A 21,875-nucleotide genomic window follows, 5' to 3' on the forward strand; every position below is an offset into this window, starting at 1 on the left:
GAGGTAAGGGTGAAAGGTGAAATGTCTAAGGGAGAACATGAGGGGGACCTTCTTTCCTCACAGGGTGATGAGAGTGTGGAACGAGCTGTCAGTGTAAGTGGTGGATGCGAGTAAGATTTTAATATTTAATAGAAATTTAGATGGGTGCATGGAAGGGAGGGGCATGGAGGGTTATGGTCCAGGTGCAGGATGATGGGACTAGGTAGATTAATGGTTCAGCATGGACTAGATGGACTGAAAGGCCTGTTTCTGTTCTGCAGTGTTCTGTGACTCTATGACTCACTTTCATAGAACATAGAAATCTACAGCATGTTACAGGCCCTTCATCCCACAATGTTGTGCTGACCATGTAATCTACTCTAGAAACTGCTGAGAATTTCCCTACTGCATAGCTCTCTATTTTTTTCAGCTCCATTTATCGATCCAAGATTCTCTTAAAAGACCCTATTATATCCGCCTCCACTGCTGTTGCTGGCTGTGTATTCCATGCACCCACCACTTTCCCTTTCTCACTGTTTCCCTCCTAGGAAAAATATAATGGCTATCTACTCTATCTACGACTCTCATAATTTTTCTACATTTTTATCATGTCTCCCCTCAGTCTTCACCACCCCAGAGTTGTGGGTGTGATCATGCCTGTACAACTACATTCTGGGTTGGCCTGGTAGGGAAGACATCTGAGTACTACCCTACAAAGCCGATGAGTTCTCTGCGTTTCAGTGGTCATCCTTGTGCGGAGAGTGAGATGTTGTTCACTTTGCCCAAATACCGATGATGACAAACAACTTTATGGAGGGTTATTGCAGCATTTGAAGTGCCTCAGTTGCAGAGTATTTGGGACTGAGTTACCAAATAAGTAGATCTTCCAAAGATTAAGCTGCAATGTCTTTCTTCTCCCAGCAAGTCCCTGCTTCCCATTTAGTCCTCTGAGAGGTATATGTTTAGGGAGCAGATGAACCTCGCCATAAAGCACCGTTTAGACTTCATCTGGAGTGCTGAGTCCAATTGCATGCCATTTCAGTTTCTCTTCCCATTCCCACATTGACCTGTCCTTTCTCTGCCAGAATGGGATCCATGCTAGTGGACGGCATCCGATATTCTGCCTCAGTGATCTAGAGCCTTGTGGCATGAACGTAGAGTTTTCCATTTTCCATCCCCTCGGACGGGTTGCTTTCCCTCCTTTTCTTCCTTGCTCCTTCTGACACTCCCTTTTTACTCTGCTTTCCCTCAAACCCCACCCAACTCCCCCTCACTTGCCTTCCTGCTCTCCCCAGCTTGGTTCCATCTATCTGCTCCACCTCTTGGTTAAAACTTGCACTCCATCTGGTTCTCGTCCTAGCTGCCATTCCTCTCTTCCCTAAAGGTTTCCATTCTCACCTCCTTAACTTATCAGTCCAGCACTCATAGCCCTCTGTTTTCCAACTTTTTTTCTCTCCAGCAGCTGTCTCCATTCATCACTGTCCAACCTATACCATGCCCTATCTACCAGTCAATGTAATCTTTTTTCTCTCGTTGCCTCCATCTATAATTCACCTGTTCAAACTTGCTCCCCTCCTCTATCTGGTACCACTTCCTTGTCATTCCCTCCTTAGTCCTCCAATTATCTGTCTCATCACTCCCATTCTCCTCTTTAACTGGCCATCTCGCCTTAGTCCTGTGGCTGAAAACGTTGACAAATTCTTTCCTTCAATAGATATTGTTCGACACACTGAGTTCCTCCAGTAAATTGTTTGCTGCTCGAGATCCTGGCATCTGCAATCTCATGCGTCTCCAGGTCCGGACTCCACTGTGAAGAAAATTAAGACCTTGTGTAGGGCTGACACTAGGTTTCCTGGAGACAAAAGGAATTAAATAAACTAGGGAAGCTGGGATTGTTCACCAGCATAGAAAGATAAAGGCACATTCCACGGAAGAGTCACTCAGGACATGTCTTGTTCTCATTTGCTACCATCAGGAAGAAAGTACAGGAGCCCAAAGGCACACACAAAGCGATTCAGAAACAGCTTTTTCCCCTCTGCCGTCAGATTTTGAATGGATATTGAATCCATGAACATTACTTCATTACTTCACATTATTTATTTTTTAAAAATTTAACTATTTAATGTGTGTGTGTGTGTGTGTATAAAAACTGTCTCCACAAGCACGAGGGACAGTATTCATTGGAGAAAGATTTACAAAATTGCCAGAAGAATTAGAGAGCGATGAAGAGATGTGCAAAGCAAGTGGTGTGATCTGGAATGTACTGCTTGAAAAGTGGAAATTGATTTGACAGGGACGGGTGGAATGGCCTAATTTTGCTCTCTCCGTATGGTTTTTCATTCAGAGACAGGCATCGTGTCATGAGGAGAAAATTGTTGACCTGTAGTGAAAGAACAGGGCAGTGGAGCTAAATAACTAACACAAAAGACCATGGGGGCTGGCTAGTTTGCTCTCCTGTGTAGATAGCAGAGATATAAAAGCTTTCTCCTGTGCCTAAGTTATGATGTGAAGGTGGGTGTTGGGGATGGGGGCTGGTGGAAGTAGGGGTGAAGCATTACAAGACTTATCAGCTGAATTAGGTCATTTGGCCTATTTATTATCCTCCTCAAACATGCTCCTGCTTTCTCCCCATAAGCTTTGTTTTCTACCAACCTCTGCTTTAAATCATACCTAACTACTTGGGCCTCTACAGCCATCTGTGGCAACAAATTGCTGAGATTCACCGTCCTCTGGCGGAGGGGGCTGTCCCAACATGCACTCTCTATTCTTCTGCAAATATAGTATATGAAAGGAACTAGTACACACTACTGGCTTTGTGTGTGAGATGGGGAGGGTGCAGGCCATAAGGGCTTGCTGCTGTCTTTGTTTTTCATGCTCCTGGGAGTGTCTGACTGTGGTTTGCCTTTAAAGAGAGCCAAGTGGCTTCCTTTGTATCTCTGTATAAGGAAACAGTCTCACCTTTGCACTCTCAGACCTGGTGCAAGCTTTCAACCCTCCCTCTGCCTCCGGAGGTGCAGCCTGACCCACTGAGGTCCTTCAGCGGTTTTATTTTGCTCCATATTACAGTCTCTTGTGTCTCCACAATTGTCATTAACTCATTGGAGCACAATAATCATCAGCAGAGGAAGATTAGAGAGTTCTTCCAGCACCTTGGCCAATAATTCTCCCTCTGAGCACAATACCCAAGACAGTAGTTTAATCCCTTGTTTGCCATTAATGAAATCTTGCTGTGTGTATCTGGGCTCCAATGTAAAGTTAAGAAAAATGTGGATTGGGATTGATTATTTACACTGCCAATTCATTACCATTACTCTCTTTGTATGTTGTGTCTCTTACAGGTGTTCTAATGTACCGCGGCTTCCCTCTGGAGCTCTTCATGGCGCAGTGTTACGCCAGTGCCAATGATGTGGGCAAGGGCCGTCAAATGCCTGTTCATTACAGCAGTAAAGATCTGCATTTTGTTACCATTTCGTCTCCCCTAGCAACACAAATACCCCAGGGTAAAGATTTCCAATCTAAATGCTTTGCCCTCTCTCCCTGCCACCACCTTTCCTCTGCTGCTTCTCGCTACTTCCTCAAAGCACGCCAGGTGCTGCAGAATTTTCCAGTCCAACTCTCAAAATGGAAGTTGCAAAACCACCACAAATGCATGGAGGGAGGGTTATAGGGTGCTAGAAAGGGGCAGCCCGAGGTGTGCTGGAGCGACCAGAACGTAGAACAGTACACCGTAGTCCAGGTCCTTCGGCCCACAATGTTGTGCCTTTTAAGTGACTCCAAGATCAATCTAATGCTTCCTCCTACATAGCCCTCCATTTCTCTTTCATTCAGGTGCTTATCCAAGTCTCTTAAATGTTCCCAATGTATATACCTTTACCACTGCCCCCAACAATGTGTTCCATGTACCCACTACTTAGTATAAAAATAATCCTCTCTCTTGACATCCTCGCCGTATTTCCCTTTTAAATCATGCCCTTTCATCTTAGCCATTTCCACCTGGAGTAAAGACACTGGCTGTCCACTCTGTCTATGCCTCATTTCAACTACATACATCTCTATGAAGTAACCTTTTGTTTTCCTTTGCTCCAAAGAGGAAAGCCCTATAAGACTTTCTCTCTATTCCAGGTAGCTTGCTTATAAATCTCTTGTGCACCCACTCTAAAGCTTCCACATCCTTCCTGTAATACCAACCCTCTTCACCGTTACTTGCCTAACTGAGTTTCTCTCACATGTGGGCATGGTTTTGTTCTCCCTCACTGGTGGGATACTCGGTCTGTACTGGTTGTATTTCTGGTGGTGCAGATTGCAGCGATATTTATGACACTCTCTCTGCTCCTTTGTTCCCAGCCGTAGGGGCTGCGTACGCCTACAAAATCAGCCAGGCAGACCGCGCAGTCGTCTGCTACTTTGGAGAAGGGGCTGCAAGTGAAGGGGACGCTCACGCAGGCTTCAATTTCTCGGCCACTTTGGAGTGTCCCATCATATTCTTCTGCAGAAACAACGGCTATGCCATATCGACACCAACTCACGAACAGTACCGAGGCGATGGCATTGGTAGGTACCGGGAGAACCGTACAGGGGAGATGGTGTTGGTGTCAGATCATACGACGTGAGGAAGAATTCATAGAACCAAAAGCGTTGAAACAGTCGAGTTTACTTTCATATGCACAGAGATATATTTGCACTGGTGCAATTAAAAACGTGCTTGCAGTAACATCACAGGCACGTATATAAGTAGCATTCACACGAAAAACCTAAACTAATAATACATTATGCAGAATTTCTGCAAGAAGGAACAGCATGTTCATTTTAGTGCAAGGTGAACAGAATGGTCGTAATGCTGCAGTGATCAGGGTTATGTGAAGTGGTTCAGGAACTGGACGGGTAGCTGTTCTTGAATGTAGCGGCTTGAGGCATCTGTACCTCCAGTCTGACGGTAGAAAGCACAGAAAGGGTCTCTGCATCTCTGCATGCCAGTACTGAGATGTAGCGTAGTGGTTAGCACGACGCTTTACAGCACAGGCAACATGGGGTCACTTCTTGCCACTGCTTATAAGGAGTTTGTACGTTATCCCCATCGTGACCGCGTGGGTTTCCTCTGGGTGCTCCGGTTTCCTCCCACAGTCCAAAGATGTACCGGTCAACTGGTTAATCGGCAAATCTAAATTGCCCCATGATTAGGCTAGATTTAAATTGGGGGATTGCTGGGCAGCTTGACTTGAAGGGCTGCATCTCAACGTAAATATAATACTCCTTTCTCTTATTTCCTTATACCAGAGAAGCAGGCCATTATGTCCATCAAGTCTGTTCTGCCCTCAGAGTATTTGCATATGCTCCATTCCCCACATATGCCCTTCAGCTGCCCCCGATTCTCCTGCTACCCACCTGCACTATGAGTAATTTACAGCAGCCTCAACCGACACATATGTGATGTGAGAGGAGGTGGGAGCATCCACAGGAAGCCCAGTTGGTCACAGAAAAAACATGCCACTTCCTCATAATCATTTCTGATTTGAAAGTTATTATTGAATCTGTACCCAACTCCTGGCGGAAACTGTCAGCTAAACGGAAGGTTCTCTGACTGGCAGAAGACAAAGAGTGGGAATAAAGGAGGCCTGTTTGGTTGGCTGTTGGTGACTGGTGTTCTGCAGGGGTTAGTATTGGGATTGCTTCTTTTGACATTATATTTCAACGATTTAGATGATGGAATTGATGGCTTTGTAGCCAAGTTTGCAGACGATATGACGTTAGCTGAAGGGGCAGGTAGTGTTGAGGAAGCAGAGAGTCTGCAGAAGGATTGGGGAGAATGGGCAAAGAAGTGGGTATGGAATATAGTGTAGAGAAGTGTATGGTCATGCACTTTGATAGATGGAATAAAGGTGAAAGCTTTTCTAAATAAGCAGAAAATACAGCAATCAGAGGTGCAAAGGGATTTGGGGGTCCTTGTGTAGGACTCCCTCAAGATTAACTTGCAGGTTGAGTCGGTGGTAAGAAAGAATAATGCAATGTTAGCATTCATTTTTAGAGGATTAGAATATAAGAACAAAGATGTAATGCTCAGGCTTTATAAGGCATTGGTCAGATCACACTTGGAATACTGTGAACAGTATTGTGCCCCTTAGAAAAGATCTGCTGGCATTGGAGAGGGTCTAGAGCAGGTTCACGAGAATGATTCCAGGAATGAAAAGGTTAACGAGAGTTGGTGGCTCTGGGCCTGTATTTAGAAGAATGAGGAGGGATCTCATTGAAACCTATTGAATATTGAAATATAGATAGAGTGGATGTGGAGAGGATGTTTCCATAGTGTGTGAGTCTGTGACCAGAAGGCACAGCTTCAGAATAGAAGGACCTTAATTTAGAACAGATGTGAGGAAGAATTTCTTTAAATAACTAGAGGGTGGTGAATCTGTGGATTTCATTGCTATGGATGGCTGTGGAGGCCACGTCATTGAGTATATTTAAAACAGAGGGTGAAAGATTCTTGATTTGTCAAGGTGAATGGGTTGAGAGGGATAATAAATCAGCTATGATGGAGTGTAGAGCAGGCTTGATCGGCTGAACAACCTAATTCTGCTCCTATTTTTATGGCCTTAATTTAGTGGAAAATATTTCCTCAAATAATTTGATTATGAACTACCATCTGTCCCTTCCAGCTACTAATCGTCACTGGAAATCATTTATTATTTAATCTATCAAAACCCTTCAAGATATCAAGCATTTCGAACAAATGTATCTATCCTTTTATGAATAATCCTAGTCTCACTTTACTTGAATTATCCGTCTTTCAGTCATCCAAGTGAATTCCCTTTCTGTCATCTGACGTTCTTAAGTTTTGATGTCCAAAAATTCTGGTGAGTTGAGGGCTGTTACAGAGGTAACATTGAGAGTGACTTTCAAGGCTATGGGGTTTGGAGTGATGTACAGAGTAACAATATTGGGAGTGACTTAGGGACTATTGGGACTGAGGGGGACACGGACAGTGTTATCAGGTTGGCGGTGATGTAGAAGTGCTGTTTGGCTGAACTTGACATAGTAAAGCTTTGGGGCCTGGAGTGACCTAGAACGGCCCTGGTATTCTTGGACATGATGTACAGAAATGGTAATTTTTGGACCATTTGTCCTCCTTTGACACTTTATCTGTTCCAATAGCTGCCAGAGGTCCTGGTTATGGTATAATATCGATCAGAGTGGATGGGAACGATGTCTTTGCCGTCTATAATGCCACTAAGGAAGCTCGGCGTAGAGCAGTGGCCGAAAACCAGCCCTTCCTCATTGAAGCAATGACTTACAGGTAAGTGCAGGTGCATGCACAAGGCCTTTCAGTGACTCCGATTATCGGTTTGCACCATTCCTAATTAATAGTTCCTGTGGTTCATTTTGACAGACAGAGTTTCCCTACACTCCTGGGTGATTACAGTCCAGAGTCTAAGACAGGCTCACAGTAAACTGCTACCTTGTTGCTTCATATACAGGAAGAAAATGTGACGTGACCTTGAATAACTTATTTCACATTTATTTTAAATAAGCAAGTTTTTTTTTTAGCCAGTTTGTGGTGGTGAAGAACTTGGGAGTTTATTGACACTTGCAGAATTTGTTTCTACTGTTGTTTATATTTCAAAAGTAAATTTGATTCATAATATCACATATATAGTTCTGTGCACATGGTCTTGGGTACATATATATAGTTAGGGTGCCAAAGACTTTTGTACAGTACTAGTAATTTTATGTATTGCACTATACTGCAGTTGCAATTAAAAAAAATCCATGTCATATTTAAGTGATGATAAACCTGATCCTGAAGTAATGTTACAACTTTATAAAGCTCTGGTTAGGCCACATCTGGAGTATTGCATACAGTTCTCACTCCACTATAGGAAGGATGTGGAGGCTTTGGAGAGGGTGCAGAAGAGGTTTACCAGGATGCTGCTTGGTTTAGAGGGCCTGTGCTATCACAAGAGGGTGGGTTGTTTTCGCTCGAGTGCTGGAGGCTGAGGGGAGATCTGATAAAGGTTTACAAGATTATGAGAGTCATAGATAAAGTGGACGGAGAGTATTTGTTTCCCAGGGTTGAAATGTCTAATACCAGGGGTCATGCATTGAAGATGAGAGGAGGTAGGTTCAAAGGGGCTGTGAGGGGTAAGTTTTTTACTCAGAGAAGTGTGGATGCCTGGAGTGCACTGACTGGTATGGTGGTAGCGACAAATACTTGGTGGCTTTTAAGAGATGTTTGAATAGGCACATGGATGTAAGAAAGGAGGAGGGATATTGTCATGGTGTAGGTAGGTCGGATTAGATAGATAGATAGATAGATACTTTATTCATCCCCATGGGGAAATTCAACTTTTTTCCAATGTCCCATACACTTGTTGTAGCAAAACTAATTACATACAATACTTAACTCAGTAAAGAATATGATATGCATCTAAATCACTATCTCAAAAAGCATTAATAATAGCTTTTAAAAAGTTCTTAAGTCCTGGTTGGGTGTTTTTGATTTGCTTTTTGCTGGTTCGGCACAATGTTGTGGGCTGAATGGCCTGTTCCTGTGCTGCACTGTTCAATGTTCTGTACTGTATGATATGGGTCTCTATTGTGGACTGAGTATGGGAAGGGGGCAGTGTTACACCTTACTTCTAATTATTACCCGTTACCAGGTGCAAGAACACACAGTACTATGGAGGATAAAGCAACAGCTTTTTATTTAGTAGCTTGCTACTAGAGAGAGCCCTCCTTAGGCACACACAGGGGGTCCATATGGGAGGTCTCTCTCCTCAAAGCACAGAGATACAGAGTTTTTAGACTATTTTTTGTCACTTACGTAGGAAACAATTTTTTAGCTACCCCCATAATCACATGTCTAGCAACAGCGGTATTTCAAGGCAAAGCCCACTTGATCACCTTAAAGGGCAGTCAAATTCAGACAACCTGGACAATGTGCGCAATGAGATAATTCCTCATTTTTCCAGCTATAGTTCCGCATATTTGGAAATAAAATATATCGAACCTTTGCCTAACAATTTATGGAACGATCTTACGAGACAAAGGGCGCTATTTTAATTCTTACGAAACCATATAGTAGGAAGTATGTGACAAATAAGCAGAACTCAATCCACAAAACAGCAAAGTTGTTAGTCTAAAAGTAGCATAAGCAGATTACTTAGAACAGAACAATCAGAAGTTGCAGTTATTTCCAAGACTTCGAAAACCATTTCTCAACCCTTTAACCCTTTAACGTCTCAGCAGGGAGAAGGGAATAATGTTTGGGTAAAGGAGAAGGGGGAGGGGTGGGAGCAGGAAGCAGCAGAGAGACATTTTGTAATGATCAGTACATCAGTTGTTTGGAATCAAATGATCTTGCTTAGTGTCACAGGGCTCGGTGTGTCTGCACCCAAAGCCCCAGCACTCCTCCTCTGTCACCTTTCCTGCAACCCTCCTGTGGCACCCCACCCTCACCATTCCCAACATCATTTGCTCCTCCCGTATTTACAAACTTGCTCTCCATTCCACATATACAGTACTTTGCAAAGGTCTTAGGCACCTTAGATGTATATTTGTGAATGTATATACTTTTTCAGAAATGAAGAGTATATTCAATAAAATTCTGGTCAATGTTGGTCCACCAATAGTTAAATACACATCAGAGTAATTGCCCAATTATGGGGAAGTAGCCCAAGAAATAGTGGATGCATTAGTGATAATTTTTCAAAACTCCTTAGATTCTGGATTAGTTCCTGAGGATTGGAGGGTGGCTAATGTAACCCCACTTTTTAAAAAAGGAGGGAGAGAGAAACCGGGGAATTATAGACCGGTTAGTCTGACATCGGTGGTGGGGAAAATGCTAGAGTCGGTTATCAAAGATGTGATAACAGCACATTTGGAAAGAGGTGAAATCATCGGACAAAGTCAGCATGGATTTGTGAAAGGAAAATCATGTCTAACGAATCTTATAGAATTTTTTGAAGATGTAACTAGTAGAGTGGTTGGGGGAAGAGCCAGTGGATGTGGTATATTTAGATTTTCAAAAGGCTTTTGACAAGGTCCCACACAGGAGATTAGTGTGCAAACTGAAAGCACACGGTATTGGGGGTATGGTATTGAGGTGGATAGAGAATTGGTTGGCAGACAGGAAGCAAAGAGTGGGAGTAAACGGGATCTTTTCAGAATGGCAGGCAGTGACTAGTGGGGTACCGCAAGGCTCAGTGCTGGGACCCCAGTTGTTTACAATATATATTAATGATTTAGATGAGGGAATTAAATGCAGCATCTCCAAGTTTGCGGATGACACGAAGCTGGGCGGCGGTGTTAGCTGTGAGGAGAATGCTAAGAGGATGCAGGGTGACTTGGATAGGTTAGGTGAGTGGGCAAATTCATGGCAGATGCAATTTAATCTGGATAAATGTGAGGTTATCCACTTTGGTTGCAAGAACAGGAAAACAGATTATGATCTGAACGGTGGCCGATTAGGAAAAGGGGAGATGCAGCGAGACCTGGGTGTCATTGTACACCAGTCATTGAAGGTGGGCATGCAGGTACAGCAGGCGGTGAAAAAGGCAAATGGTATGTTGGCATTCATAGCAAAAGGATTTGAGTACAGGAGCAGGGAGGTTCTACTGCAGTTGTTTGTACAAGGCCTTGGTGAGACCGCACCTAGAATATTGTGTGCAGTTTTGGTCCCCTAATCTGAGGAAAGACATTCTTGCCATAGAGGGAGTACAGAGAAGGTTCACCAGATTGATTCCTGGGATGGCAGGACTTTCATATGAAGAAAGACTGGAACGACTAGGCTTATACTCACTGGAATTTAGAAGATTGAGGGGGGATCTTATTGAAAAGTATAAAATTCTAAAGGGATTGGACAGGCTAGATGCAGGAAGATTGTTTCCGATGTTGGGGAAGTCCAGAACGAGGGGTCACAGTTTAAGGATAAAGAGCAAGCCTTTTAGGACCGAGATGAGGAGAAACTTCTTCACACAGGGAGTGGTGAATCTGTGGAATTCTGTGCCACAGGAAACAGTTGAGGCAGGTTCATTGGCTATATTTAAGAGGAAGTTAGATATGGCCCTTGTGGCTAAATGGATCAGGGGGTATGGAGAGAAAGCAGGTACAGGGTTCTGAGTTGGACGATCAACCATGATCATACTGAATGGCGGTGCAGACTCGATGGGCTGAATGGCCTACTCCTGCACCTATTTTCTATGTTTCTATGTTTCTGCTCTCCTAAACATACCTATCTTTAAGAAACACCTTTCTTTAACATGGTATTTTATCAGCCTTGTTGGCTTATTGCCATTTTGTTGTCTGATAACGTTCCTCTGAAGTTCCCGGATAACTCATTACTTGCGTTAAATACACAGAAAGGAAAGACTTTAACTCATGGTTTGGGCTGGTTGTGACTCTAGAGCAAGCATCAGGTTGGCATGTTGCTCTCACCTGGGCAGTTAATCTGTTTGCTCTCCTCTGGTCTGTAAAGCTGAACTGAGATCTGATTAGAACCATAGAACATTACAGCACAGAAACAGGCCTTTTGGCCCTTTTTGGCTGTGCTGAACCATTTTTCTGCCTAGTCCCACTGACCTGCACCTGGCCCATATCCCTCCATACACCTCTCATCCATGTACCTGTCGAAGATTTTCTCAAATGTTAAAAGTGAGCCCGCATTAACCACTTGATCTGGCAGCTCATTCCACACTCCCACCACTCTCTGTGTGAAGAACCCCCCCCCCCCAATGTTCCCTTTAAACTTTTTCCCCTTCACCCTTAACCCATGTCCTCTGGTTTTTTTTCTCCCCTAGCCTCAGTGGAAAAAGCCTGCTTGTGTTCACTCTGTCTATACCCATCATAATTTTATATACCTCTACCAAGTCTCCCCTCATTCTTCTACGCTCCAGGGAATAAAGTCCTAACCTATTCAACTTTTCTCTGTAACTCAGTTTCTCAAGTCCCAGCAACATCCTTGTAAACCTTCTCTGCACTCTTTCAACCTTATTAATATCCTTCCTGTAATTTGGTGACCAAAACTGCGCACAATACTCTAAATTCGGCCTTACCAATGCCTTATACAACCTCACCATAACATTCCAACTCTTATACTCAATACTTTGATTTCTAAAGGCCAATGTACCAAAAGCTCTCTTTACTGCCCTATCTACCTGTGACGCCACTTTTAGGGAATTCTGTATCTGTATTCCTAGATCCCTCTGTTCTACTGCTCTCTGCAGTGCCCTACCATTTACCTTATAATTCTTTCCTTCCAAGTGCAATACCTTACACTTGTCTGTATTAAACTCCATCTGCCATCTTTCAGCCCATTTCTTCAGCTGGTCCAGATCCCTCTGCAACCTATGAAAACTTTCCTCACTGTCCACTACACCTCCAATCTTTGTATTATCAGCAAATTTGCTGATCCAATTTACCACATTATCATCCAGATCATTGATATAGATGACAAATAACAATGGAGCCAGCACTGATCCCTGTGGTACACCACTAGTCACAGGCCTCCACTCAGAGTAGCAATCCTCCACTACCACTCTCTGACTTCTCCCACTGAGCCAAAGTCTAATCCAATTTACTACCTCACCATGTATACCTAGCGAATGAATCTTCCTAACTAACCTCCCATGCGGGACCTTGTCAAAGGCCTTACTGAAGTCCAGTAAGACCAGTACTGAATTACAATGCTTCTTTAATAATTGAGGCCTCATTGTACTATTAGTTAATGAGTCATTTGATATTCTCATCATTTGGTCATTCATTGAGGTCTCTCAATTGAGTCCCCCTTTTAGGAATGTCAAAGAATTAAGAAATCTTAATGCTGGTTTCTCAGGGCTCTGCCTGACATCACCTGCTGACATCCTGGAAACTGAGCCAATACAGACGCCACACCCAGTATATAACTGACAGGGATGCAGGTTACTGCCACATAGAAAGTAACCTGCATCACACACATTCACTAAAGGAATACTGCTAATCTGGTTGCTTTGAAAAGTCACACTGCCGTAGTCAGTGTGATGTTCGGTAGAGATGCAGGGAATTTCCTGGCCAGTAATCCTCCTACTCCCGTTGGTTGTGAGGACCTTTGGACATTTCGGTGACGTGCAAGGTGTTGTGCAAATGCAAGACTTAACAGCTTTCAGTAAGTAATAAAACAGAAACGTGAGAAAGTCTGGAGATGCTGGAAATCCAAAGCAAAACTACAAAATGCTGGAGGAACTCAGCAGGTCATGCAACATCAATGGAAATGAATAAACAGTTGATGTTTTGGACCTAGACCCTTCTTCAAGACTGATGAAATCCTGGATAAACTTTTCTCTGTTCTGACTACGTAGCTTTCACTGTGCTCACTTGTAAATGGCAATTATGCCTCCAGGTCCAATGAAGTGCAGTGAGGGCTTTTTAATGAGTTAACAGTAGCCACTGTAATAAACAGGAAAAACCACTCTCAAAGTTCAAAGTAAAATTTATTATCAGAGTACGTACATGCCTGTACATACAACCCTGAGATTTTGTTTCTGTGGGCAAACTTAGCAAATCTATAGAACAGTAACTGTAAACATCAGGAACTGTTAACTGTATAGACACTGCAAATATAAATATAAATAAATAGCAAAAAATAACGAGCATGAAATAACAATATAACAGAGCCCTTAAATGAGTCCTTAAAGTGGTGTAGCTATCCCCTTGTGTCCAAGATCCTGATAGTCAAGGGGTAGTAACTGTTATTGAACCTGGTGGTGTGTGTCCTGAGGTTCCTCTCCTCTTCTACTGACGGCAGCAGTGAGAAGAAAGCATGGCCTAGTGGTGAGGATCTTTTCTACGGTGACGTTTCATGTAGATGTACTCATCTACTAGGCTGAATCCACCACCTTTTGTAGGATTTTCCACTCAAAGGCATTGGTGATTCCATACTTGGTCATAATGCAGCACACCTTCCGTCACACAGCTATAGAAGTTTGCCAAGGTTTTTGATGACGTGGCAAACCTCTGCAGACTCCTGAGGAAGTAGAGGCGCTGGCAAGCTTTCTTCACAATAATATTTATATGATGGGTCCTCTGAGATAGTGACACCCAGGAATTTAAATTTGCTAACCCTCTCCACCTCTGCTCCTTGCAGTAGATCCATTGGTGCAATTAAATATTGTCCCTGGCGTTGCTCTTTAAATTTCCATGGAAGCCTGTTAAAAGTTAATACCAATTCAGTGGAGATCGAATCTCATTACACAAATCATGGAAGGACAACACCAGTGGTAGTGCAACATACCATTGCACTGTTCTGGTTATATTCTCAAGGTTTTGAACTTATAACCTCAGACTCTTGGGCCATGGTGCTTTGTAAGACTGCAAACTCCACAAACATGAGTTTTAAGAGTACAACTGAGCACTCCTGTTGCTGTTCAAAGTGAAAGTCGAAGTAAAATAAATGATCAGAGTATATACACATCACCACGTACAACCCTGAGATTCTTTTTCTCTGTGGGCATACTTCTATGGAACAGTAAATGTAAACAGGATCAATGAACAACAAACTGTGCAAATACGGATATAAATGATGAGCATGAAATAACAAGGTAAAAGAGTGACGCCAGTTCTAGTTACGCTAGTTTGAACTGGAACAGGGAGAATCAGGTTGTCGAAGTTTGGATGTGGCCCAAGTTCAGAGAGTGAGAGACAATGAAGCAGGTTGACAGTTCACAGACTTCAATGTGAACTTTGCAGAATTTTTAAGGAAAGGAAAACAAGGAGCGATTGGCCAACTGGACTGTTAACTAAAACTCTCAAACTGAAAGCAAAATGCCAACACTGTGGCTGAATGTAATATGTAATACTAAGCAATACTGTTGGTTTCCAGCGTCAGTTGAAATGATTTTCTCAGACAAGGATGAAGGTAAGCAGGGAGCATAATGTTGCTGTTGCTCAAGTCTCGACAAGACTGCAACGAAACGAAGGGAATTAAATGCTGCCATAATAAAACAATAATTAGCTGGAACTTGCATACTTGGGTGTACAATTGCTGAACCTGTTGCACAGTTCGCTTACGGGAGCATCTAGACCCTGCAGCAAAGCCCATGATTGTGACACATGCCCTGCTATGCTCTGTGGTTAACTAACCTGCTAATGCGTGTAACAGTTACTGGGTTAATAGTATATGTTGACTTCAGCTATGTTATCACATTTAGGTAAGGAATCTGTGCCTTCTGGAGAGGGGCGGGGAGTGTTAATTTGGAATGTGACCTTGTTTCTCGGTGCTGAAACAGATTACAGATCTGTGTTGTGAATCTCCCCAGGATTGGCCATCACAGCACCAGCGATGACAGCTCAGCCTATCGATCTGTGGATGAAGTGAACTACTGGGACAAGCAGGATCATCCCATCTCCAGGCTCCGGCACTACATGGAGAACAAGGGATGGTGGGATGAGGAGCAGGAAAAAACATGGAGAAAGCAGTCTAGGAAACGGGTAGGTATTCTGCCAGGTACACAGAAATTGCTGCACCTTCTCCTTCAAGTACTTATTTAGCATTCCTTTAAATTCATGCTTGCCTGATATCCCACATGGAACTCTTACTTAACCTAGGATTTTTATTCTGCCATATATATGAAAAAATTTTAGAATCAATAATATCAAAAAAGGATTTAGAAATGAAAATTGGTACCGCCTGAAATAGATACGGAAATTTAGGTAAAATAATCATCTTAATGGTATTAATTGTACCAATCAAAGATAAGGACAATGGGGACCATTTAGTAAGCAGTTGTTTAACATGATCAATTAAGGGTAAAAAGTTAACTTTAAATAAATCCTTGTGCTTCTTAGTAATTTTAACACCCAAATAAGTAATCAGTAACCAGTCTGAATGGTGATTGTCTATAGATAGGAACTTGCATATTTAATGGGAAAGGCTCATTCTTATTAAGATTCAATTTATAACCAGAAAAACTACTTAACTGAGCAAGTCATGGTATTACTGCAGGGATGGATTTCTCTGGGTTAGAGATATATAGTAACAGGTCATCTGCATATAGTGATACCTTATGCGTCCCATTCCCACGAATAATACCAAATATGTTGGATGAATCATGAACAGTGATTGCCAAGGGTTCCAAGACAATATCAAATAGTAAGAGACTTAAAGGAACTCTTAACATACAGAATTCTGAACTTTCTAAGTAAAGGCAAAAGAGTACTAAAGCCAGGAAGGCGTGCCAGATTTCCAAGTGCATATGTCTTATGCAGTTCTATCTACCAGACTGTTAGAATGGAGTGAGAGTATTAGGTAGGATACAGTAGAATGGTTCCAGGGAATAGGGAGTATGTTTAGAAAGGTTAGAGAAGTTGGGGTTCTTCCTCCCAGAGTCTTTATAATACAGTTATACAGGACCCGAAACAGGTCCTTCAGCTGTCTGGTCTTATATCAACCAGGAGTCCCATTTTCCCATGTTTGGTCTACATCCCTCTCCTATCTATGTAAAGGCAAATACCTTTTAATGTTAATATAGCGGCCTCAACCGTTATCTCTGGCAGCTCACTTCATATACTGCCCACTCTCTGGGTCAAATAGTTGCCCCTCAGGTTTCTAACAAACCTTCCACCTCTCATCCTAAACCTGAGCCCTCGAGTTCTTGATTCCCCAACCAGGAGAAAAAGGTCCATTTTAGCCCTTTATAGTTTTGTATACCTCTATAAGGTTACCTCTCATTCTCCTATGCTTCAGTTAAAAAACGTCCCAAGCTTTCTACATAACTAAGTCCCTCAAGTGCTGGTGTCATCCTTGAAAATCTCCTCCACACTTTTTCCAGCATAATGGCATCTTTCCTATAGCAGGATGACTAGAACTGTACATGACATTCCAAAAATGTGGCCTCACCAGTGTCTTGTACAATTGCAATGTAACATCCAAACATCTTCTCGATTCTCTCTTCCTCCCTCTCAGCACTGAGATTAGGCACTGGCTTTGAAGGATAAGAGGCTGTTGGGGAATGAGGGTGCATTTCAAAAAGGTGGAGGGAATCAAAGGGGTAGGTGAGGGAGGGACAGTGGCTATTGAGGCTGAGGGAGATGGGCATGACGTTTCAGTAGAAAAGCAAAGAATTGAAGAGACACCATTGGTTGGGCTGTTGCATCATTGCAGTTTAGGAGACAACAACAACATCCAGTGCAATAAAACAGCTGGATTGTCAGCAGTTTAACCAGCTGACTGTCATCCCCTTGCCAGGTGATGGAAGCCTTCGAGGAGGCTGAACGTGCATTGAAGCCCAAGGTGGACTATTTGTTCACAGACGTGTACGAAGAAATACCAGTCATGCTGAAGAAACAGCAGGAGGCCCTGCAGAGGCATCTGAAGATGTACGGAGAGCACTACCCCCCTAGACCATTTTGAAAAGTAAATACCACACTCTTGATTCTCAGCCCTACCCAGCACACCTCCATGTGCATGTCAGTGAGTTTCATCTCAAGTCAACAAGATGGCTTCCAGTTAACCCCCTGATTTCCAAAACTTAGGCTGATTATGGTGAACCTTTGATGTCCCTTCAGTTTCTCATCCTGTACATCTGAGTTGTGTTGGTTGTTGGGTATTGGAGGCGTCTGATGGCTGTTAACCTGGCAGATGGTGAATTCTTGACTTCCCTGTCCCCTCGCAGCACAAATAACTCAAAATTAATGATGTCAAGTGTTCCGTACACCTGTAAGCCAGTTGGCTGAAGGTAAATGTCACGGTAACACAGAAAACATTATTTCATGCATTCAGATGAAAGCTTGGTTAAAAAAAAGTAAAAATCAGTTAAAAGGGCCAATTTTTCTTCCTTGACTGAAGTATTCCATCAGGTTTAGGAGAAGAGATGATGTTCTGATATTTGGTTTGTGTTTTATTGGCCTCTATTTTGGTCTGTAGATCTCATATATTTTCTAATGTGTTCTGACTACAAAATAGAGCTTGTTGTGTTGAGAATAATTACCAAGATTAGGAAGCAAATCTATTCAGACCTTGTTTCAGTTGCTTCTGTCAGCCCTGTCATCCTTTGTATTAACGGAAATGACACTTTGCCTTCTGCAGTAGTCTCGCGGGTTTAGGTGTCCTCTAGGGCCGTTAGGAACTCTAGAAATTGGTTAAATAGAGCTGTATTCTCCTTGAAAGTTCTGTGGTGAATTACAGAAAGGGGAAAGGAACCTGAATTCCCAGCTGTCTACCCTTCAACATAGGCTCAGATCCCGAGGGTCTGTTACATCCAGTCTCACATCAATGGGAGCCAGATAATTCCCGCAGAGTATGGCCCATAGGAATCGAAGCTTCGAGTGCAGGGTGAGGGTGTGTGGAGTCCAATGTTGGGACAAAGAAGGGAGAAAAGTGAAAAAAATGTGGACATGAAAAATATTAGCACACTCTGTTTCAGTCCATGGGAAGTGCTGGTCATTGATGCTGGTGTTTGCCCAGTTTAAGACTAATATTGACATCTGTACATCCCAGAGCTGCTACTGCGCATCTTTGCTTATATGACCATAAAGGCCATTTAGCCCTTTTCACTGCTGGCCCTGTGGCTACCCTTCTGTGTTAACCCCAGCTCCCAGCATTTGGCTTAAATGCTCCCAGTGACCTAGCTTCTACTACTCTCCCAGGTAGTGCTTCTCATGTAATTTCTGCTGAAGGTCCCTCTCACGTTCTGTCCTGATGCAGGGCTTCAATCTGAAATATCGACGGTTCCTTTCCACAGTTGCTGCTCAACCCACTGAGTTCCTCCAGCTGATTGTTTGTTGCTCCCTCAGATCCACTCTAAGTCTCTCTCCCACTTCCCCTAAACCCATCTCCACTAGTTCCATCTGCCTGATATGGAGAAAGATTTCCTGCAGTCTGCATTGTCAACACCTCTCAGAATTTTATGTACCTCAATCAAGGTCTTGGCCAAAATGGTATAGCTGCCATCTTTGGACTTCATTGTAGTCTGAATATTTACGGTGAAATTCAGAGCCAGACTTTCCTCTCAGTGTACCCAGGACTCAGATGGGGACCTGATTTCAGGTACAGTGATGTCAGTAATACAAAGGTTTATGGCTGTGGTGGAGAAGAGCTGAGAAACCTGCTGAGATAACTGAGGATCCATCTTCAGCTGTTTACAGGGCATTCTGTTTCCCCTCAGCTTTTTCTTCACAATGGGGTGGCACTGCAATTATTTATTTCCCTGGATGTAATCAGATCTGACATTGCCTTCCTGATATTGCACAATAATTCATAATGCTTACAGATACTGCCGTGCTATAGAGCAGACAGTTAAGATAATTTCTAAGTTCTCTTGTTGTGTGGGAATGACTGCCTTTCCTAACTTAAGACACAGGCGCATAATCATGACTGGGACAATGTGGTCTTCAGGAAACGACACAGCTCTCTGATGACAAACTGAAGTCACCAAAACCACTGGCTTGCAGGTCATGTTCCTTCTCCAGTATCTCACCCCTTTCCAGCATAAACAGCAGTTCCGGTGTAATCCAGTGGTATTGGCTGCGACACTGCTCGTAGTCAGCTGGTTGTGAGCATAAACACCCTGTAGCAATGTCCATATTGTGAAGTCATTTAAAGGCTTTGTATTTCACAGCACTTCAGGTAGTAGATTACCAAGTATTAAAACAAATGGAGGAACTATGCCAGGAACTAGCTCAGTCAACAAGACCGCAAGGTCATTCAGCAGTAACACAGCAGGGCAATGTGATGTTAGCAGGTTCCCCCTTCCACTACAACTCTAGGTTACAGGTTTCTCCTCAAAGCACACGTTTGAATTCAAAACATATAATGTGATCCACAAAGATGTCTCTTTGGACACTTTCTACCTTCTTGCTTGTGTGTAACGAGAAAGGAAAGGGGACACAGTGCCTTAAGCTTATTTGCAAGTGGACATTGTGATTTGAATAAACTGAAGTGCCCCAGTGCTTTAAAGTCTTCAATGCAAAAGGTGAAGAAGGTCCAGTAGATGTTCTTTCTCTGTAATGAGCCCTGCACATCTTCCACCACCACCCAGTTTTTCTTCCCCTTGTTGCACAAGGAGACGTATGTTGGTTGCTGTCCCACAATTTACTCTCTTCTGCTTCATAGCTGAAATAGTTGCTAACTCTGCTTCCTACAGTGTTCCCAAAACCTCTTCCACTCCTTCAGCAATGACTTGCTCAAAGGCTGTGACATAAAATAATGTTTTACTTTTAATGCCCCCCCCCCCCCCCATTTGGTAGTATTAAATATTTCATGTTGGTTCTAAAGCATCAGTTAGTGTTAATTTTCATTTTGAATGGAGATGAAACTTGGATCAATGCTATGGATGGAGTCACTGCAAATCAGTTTGTTCAGCAACGACCTCTCTAATCAAAGAGTTGTGTTTAGTAGAGTACAGCTGAAGCTCCTTATACCATTTTCTTGTCCAGAGGTGGTCCCAGTAGTGTAGGGAATTTATTTGAGACTCTGGGATCCTCCTGAAGGGTTGCAGACCATTCCAGTGGCCACTTCTGGCTGCTGAACATGGGGCATTCTTCCCAACAAAGAGATGAAGCTTACTCAGTTTACTCTAAGCCACCTCAGCCAAATCTAATCCATGTACGTTTCTGTGTGAGTGGTGTGTGGTATTCAATATTCTCTTTAATTATTCATGGTTCATACTTGATTTCAGAATCTTTAATTTCTTGCATTGGTTTAATTTGTATTGGTGTATCCAGAAAACTGGCTTTGTAAGTGTTCTGTCAAGAACTTCCTGTTGCTGTGTAAACTCTCTGGCAACTTCATGGTCAATACAGTGCGACTTGCTGCTGTTAATGTACTAATTTAAAGGTAACTTAGACACTAAATATATGTTGCCGTGAAGTGGAGAGCTATACCGGAGAATGCAACTCAGGGGAAGAGGGTTTGATTATTGTCTAAAGTACATTAGGGAGTAGCCTCAGCAAATCCAAATTTCATAGTTAAAGTCTGTTACAAAATATAAATGTATTAAAGTTGTGTATATCATCATTGATAGTTGAGGGATAGGAATAAAAATAATCAAAATGGTGAGAAATTGTGCTTTGTAGAATTGGCAGTTGCTATTAAGGGTCAGATGTTTGACATAAAAAATCAACTAATGTTTTCTCTATTGTATGGAGCAGAAACGGGTCTGCAATATGGTTGGAATTGCTACTATATAGTGTACTCTGTAATCACCTCTCTATGCTAACGGTTGTTCTGAATAAAGTACAATTAAAGCTCATTAAGTGAGCCTGTAGGTAAAGGTGTTTGACCTTGGACGTCAACTTCCTGGAGAAAATTTCCTGTTAGGGAAACCCCCTTGGAATTTTGAACATGTGACATCTAACTTCCCTCCTGTGTGTTGGAAGAGTCGAGATGCTCCTTAAACTGTGGTATCCAGACCCCCCCCTCCCCCCCCCCCCCTTCATGTAACCTACTCATTAACTGTCAGGGAGCATGTAAGAAGCACCGTAGGGTTTCTAAGAACTTCCTGTGATGGAATTGGCAATATTTTCATGGATCTCTGTTACAACTGACTCATTAACAAGTGCAGGTGGATGTTACCTTAGTCTGCCTTGGTAGCATGTGTAAAGATATGAGCAATAAAAGTTGTATTTAAGAACAAATTTGTTCATTTCATGTCTTTCTTTCTGTGAGGCCTCTGTTGAACAGGGTTGACCTTAGATGTTGCGTTCTAGCTCTCTAGGTATGCCAGCCTGAGCACTACGATATGGAGAGCATGTAGCAAGTTCCTCACCTCCGTACATAAAGGAATGGCAGAGACTGATAAAGTTTGGCACCAGCAGCATCACAGGAGATCCCAGTCAGTTTTGAACTCAACATTGCAGTGCCCTGGGGAATTTCAGCTCTGGATTTTTACCTTGGGGTTTACTCCGGAGGTCTTCTCCATGAATGGCTATAGCAA

General features: G+C 42.9%; 1 protein-coding gene across 1 annotated transcript in view; it reads left to right on the forward strand.

Moving 5' to 3' along the window:
- Positions 1 to 21,576, forward strand: part of bckdha (branched chain keto acid dehydrogenase E1 subunit alpha) — a 63,285-nt gene extending 41,709 nt beyond the window's left edge. Inside the window, 6 exon segments of the mRNA XM_073029301.1 lie at positions 3,318 to 3,479; positions 4,324 to 4,530; positions 7,126 to 7,267; positions 15,261 to 15,432; positions 17,189 to 17,335; positions 17,337 to 21,576. Of these exon segments, the coding sequence (XP_072885402.1) occupies positions 3,318 to 3,479; positions 4,324 to 4,530; positions 7,126 to 7,267; positions 15,261 to 15,432; positions 17,189 to 17,335; positions 17,337 to 17,360 (854 nt within the window). The 3' untranslated portion in view covers positions 17,361 to 21,576.
- The last annotated feature ends 299 nt before the right edge of the window (positions 21,577 to 21,875 follow it).

This window comes from Hemitrygon akajei, chromosome 25 (genome assembly GCF_048418815.1).
Source record: "Hemitrygon akajei chromosome 25, sHemAka1.3, whole genome shotgun sequence".
In the NCBI taxonomy this organism is placed as follows: domain Eukaryota; kingdom Metazoa; phylum Chordata; class Chondrichthyes; order Myliobatiformes; family Dasyatidae; genus Hemitrygon; species Hemitrygon akajei.